This window comes from Pteropus alecto, unplaced genomic scaffold (genome assembly GCF_000325575.1).
Source record: "Pteropus alecto unplaced genomic scaffold, ASM32557v1 scaffold105, whole genome shotgun sequence".
Taxonomy (NCBI): domain Eukaryota; kingdom Metazoa; phylum Chordata; class Mammalia; order Chiroptera; family Pteropodidae; genus Pteropus; species Pteropus alecto.
In genome coordinates, this window is record NW_006436294.1 from 7,502,712 (window position 1) to 7,506,545 (window position 3,834).

The 3,834-nt window shown below is 62.2% G+C and overlaps 2 protein-coding genes across 2 annotated transcripts in view; one reads left to right on the top strand and one right to left on the bottom strand.

The window, feature by feature from the left end:
- LOC102887252 (cytochrome c1, heme protein, mitochondrial) overlaps positions 1–2,141 on the top strand; it is a 4,740-nt gene extending 2,599 nt beyond the window's left edge. The window contains exons 2-7 of the mRNA XM_006912974.3: positions 438–648; positions 735–861; positions 951–1,108; positions 1,183–1,343; positions 1,646–1,746; positions 1,833–2,141. Coding sequence (XP_006913036.2) covers positions 438–648; positions 735–861; positions 951–1,108; positions 1,183–1,343; positions 1,646–1,746; positions 1,833–1,937 — 863 coding nt within the window. The 3' untranslated portion in view covers positions 1,938–2,141. The remainder of the gene's footprint in view (positions 1–437; positions 649–734; positions 862–950; positions 1,109–1,182; positions 1,344–1,645; positions 1,747–1,832) is intronic.
- Positions 2,142–3,134: 993 nt separating this feature from the next.
- Positions 3,135–3,834, bottom strand: part of SHARPIN (SHANK associated RH domain interactor) — a gene marked incomplete at its 5' end in the record, with an annotated part of 3,608 nt that continues 2,908 nt past the window's right edge. Inside the window, 4 exon segments of the mRNA XM_015590217.1 lie at positions 3,135–3,306; positions 3,380–3,508; positions 3,591–3,709; positions 3,789–3,834. The exon segment at positions 3,789–3,834 is cut by the window's right edge and continues 14 nt beyond it. Coding sequence (XP_015445703.1) covers positions 3,223–3,306; positions 3,380–3,508; positions 3,591–3,709; positions 3,789–3,834 — 378 coding nt within the window.

Below are 3,834 nucleotides of genomic sequence, written 5' to 3' on the forward strand. Positions count from 1 at the left end.
TCCTGGGAGCAGGGCCGAGCGCCCACTCCTCCGAGTAGCAGAGGCGCCTCGTGCCGAGCGTGGGGGGCGGCGAGGCGGGCTCGCTGCCCGGTCGGGGCGGAGGGCTTTCCTCGGGCGGCGCCCCTCGGCCCGCTCCAGCTCTGGCCTTCCAGACCGGGCTCGCGTCCTGACATGACCTCAGCCTGACCTCGGCCAGCTGCTTGTGACCTTGGCCTGCCCCAGCACCCTTGCTCACTTCGGCTTGATCCCCGGCCCAGGTTCCAAGAACACGCCGCACACTCCCCTCTTCTCAGGGCGAAATCGCGGAGAAGTGGGGCGGGCAGTGGCGCAGGGTGTGCTTTTGGCGCCTCCCAGCAGGTGGCCGGGTGGATGAGTGGGAGAGGGGTGCAGAGTCAGATCCCCAGGTAAGGCTGAGCGGTGTTCTGGGAGGTGCTGAGCGGGGCTCTTGCAGGCAGTGTCCTTGTCGTCGAAGTCCGGTCTGTCCCGGGGCCGGAAAGTGATGCTGTCAGCGCTGGGCATGCTGGCGGCAGGGGGTGCAGGGCTGGCTGTGGCTCTGCATTCTGCCGTGAGTGCCAGTGACCTGGAGCTGCACCCCCCCAGCTACCCGTGGTCCCACCGTGGCCTCCTCTCTTCCCTGGACCACACCAGGTGTGTGGCTGGCTGGTTGGGGGAGTGTCTGGGTGGACTGGGTGGGGTGGAGTCCTCAGAGCCCCTAACCCTTTTCTTCTCTTTAGCATCCGCAGGGGTTTCCAGGTATATAAGCAGGTGTGCTCCTCCTGCCACAGCATGGACTATGTCGCTTACCGCCATCTGGTGGGCGTGTGCTACACGGAGGAGGAGGCGAAGGCCCTGGCAGAAGAGGTGGGGTCCTGGTGATGCTGTGGAGGCCCCGGGCCTGGGGCTTTCCGGTGGTGGGCAGCAGTAGGGCAGTGACGGTGCTCTCGTGGCAGGTGGAGGTCCAGGATGGCCCCAATGAGGACGGGGAGATGTTCATGCGGCCAGGGAAGTTGTCAGATTACTTCCCCAAACCGTATGCCAACCCGGAGGCTGCGCGAGCGGCCAACAATGGAGCACTGCCCCCTGACCTCAGCTACATTGTGCGAGCTAGGTACTCAGCTGTCTGCAGGAGGGAGGGGGAGGGTCCAGCTCAAACCAGGGGCTGAGGCACGGATCTGGTCCCAGGCACGGTGGTGAGGACTACGTCTTCTCCCTGCTCACGGGCTACTGTGAGCCACCCACCGGAGTGTCGCTGCGAGAAGGCCTCTACTTCAACCCCTATTTCCCTGGCCAGGCCATTGCCATGGCCCCTCCTATCTACGACGAAGTCTTGGAGTTTGACGATGGTGAGGCCCCCGCCCTGGGGATGGGCACGCGGGTCCTCCTTTCCCCATTTGTCGGAACGTTTCCCCTGGGTTCTTGGTCCCAGGGTCCTGCCCCCTCCTTGGCTGGGGCATGCCTGGGCATCTGAGGCGACACATGGGCAGCCTGCACTGCCATCTAGCTCAGACCCCCAGTGTGCCTGAGGGGTTCCATCCCTTTGAAGCTTTGGGCAGAAGCCTGTCTGCTCCATGGAGGGGATGCACGGAGGGGTGCCCTTGGTTGGACAGGGCCCCAACGGCAGCCCTCACCACTTGTCCTTGCCCAGGCACCCCAGCTAGCATGTCTCAGGTAGCCAAGGACGTCTGCACCTTTCTGCGCTGGGCATCTGAGCCAGAGCACGACCACCGCAAACGCATGGGGCTCAAGGTGAAAGAGCAGGCGGGGCACAGGAGGGGCTGGGAGCTCGGCGGGGGTCCTTTTCGCCTTCGCCTCTGAACCTGCCTCGCCCCCAGATGTTGTTGATGATGGGCTTGCTGTTGCCCCTGGTCTACGCCATGAAGCGGCATAAGTGGTCAGTCCTGAAGAGTCGGAAGCTGGCATATCGGCCGCCCAAGTGACCCTGCCCAATGTCCGTGCACCGTCCTGCCTGAATGGGCTCTCAAGCCAAGCAAGGAGCCATCCTGGCCTGTTCAGGGCTTCCGCTGGCCCTCTCGGCCAATGCTCTTCTTCCTCTGGAACAAGAGGGGAGGGGGCAGGAGACCAGGTTCCAGCTCCAGATTCTTCAGCCTCCATCATGGAAATAAATTAAGTTTCTCAGTGTACATATTTGAGCTACTGTGTGATGCGAGTACAGATTTGCAGGGGACTCTAGGACTGAGACCTTTGCCTTCAGTTTCCAGGGATGTCCATGCAGTGTGGCCAGCAGTGCCCTGTGCTGACTGATGGCTGGGCGTCCAGTGAGTACAGAATGGGGGCAGGAAGCAGAGAACCAGCTGTTAGAGAAGGGACAGCACTCACTGGGGTGGGGAGTACCAGTCACAGGTGTAAAGGGCTTGACAGGACACGATCAGAGGCCTCCTACAGCAACCAAACGTCAGTGTGGAACTCCTTGGCCTTCACCCTAAGGGCAGCGGGGAGAGGCCTAACAGGAGCTGTTGGTACCAGGTGTGGCTTGGCAGAGTGGACAGCTCGCGCTCGGCCATGCTCCAGAAGCAATAAGCAGGCATAGACCACCTGGAATGTGCTGGTCCCCTGGGTGGACAGCAGGGAGTAAAGGAGTGTCTGGGTGTTTGCCATCCAGTGGTGCCTCCTAGCAGTCTACAGGGCAACAGGAGCTGGGTCTAGGCCTGACAGCCTGGTGGCAGCAGTGGGTCTGTCAGTGGTGGGAGGGTCGTGGAGGTGTGGCCTTAACAGCACAGAGTCCTGGTTCAGGGCTTTTAGCTTAGCTTCTAAGCTCTTGTCCCCAAGAGGAGAATGTGAGGGGCATCCTGGGTGGAGTCGTCCCAAGGAGCAGGGGCCGGCTGGTAGGGCGAGAGCTGAGTGGGAGAAAGGAGGGTTGTGTGCCTGAGGGGCTCATGGTGGGCTAGGGGAGGCCTGCTTGGCAGACAGGATGGAGTTCTGCAAGCCCTTGGGGTGTGGAAAGAGATCTCGGAGCCATGCCCCTAGGGCCCCTGGGACTGGGGTCCAAGCCCACTTTTGCACAGCCTCGTGGACCTAGCTGAGAAGCTCTGCCTGCTGAGTACTAAGTTTCCTGTGAGGGGCTGTCCTGTGCTGCGCGCCCCCAGTAGCCCGTCCGCACACAGTAGAGGCACTCAGGTGGTTCAGAAGCTTTTTTAATGACTCCAGCTAGTGGCCCCTCTCCCCAGCTCTGGCTCTGGCTCTGGCTCTGACACCAGTAAGCAGTCAGCAGAGGTTCTCTGAGAGGTTCAGGAGGGAGTCCAGGGACCTCGGGCCTGGGAGGGAAGGGCCATCCTCTCTTCTTGTGACCTGGGTGGGGAAGTAGGTCATTTTGCTCTTCTGCTCCCTTGTCCTCAACCCCTCCTCTCCACCACCCTAGTACCTCTTGTGGCTGCTGTGGGGAGGCTGTAAGAAGGGGGTCCCAAGCGCAGGGCCTCTGGGTGCTGCACATCTCACAGCCAGGTCGGCTTGGGGCATTGATGAAGGTGCAGGAAGGGCAGGACCAGCCGGGCTGGAGGCAGACAAAGTCTGCTTACTCTTCCCTTCCAGTGCCCACAGCGGCCCAGGCCCACCTTCCCTGGGCCCTTGCCTACCTGGAGGGGGCCAGGGAGGCTGGAGCCTGCTGGCTGAGGGGCTCGGGGCAGCCCTAATGACTGGGGCAACAGGCGGTCTAGCTCCCCAGCCATCTTCTGGGGGCGCTGAGAGCTGCGTCCTATGGTAGAAGGAGTGGGGCTCAGAGCCAGGTCAGGCTGCTCCCCCACCTTCCTCACCCCACCCCAATCAAGACTGACCTGGGCCTTCTCGAGGGGCTGAGAGCAGGTAGAGAAAAGCAGGGTC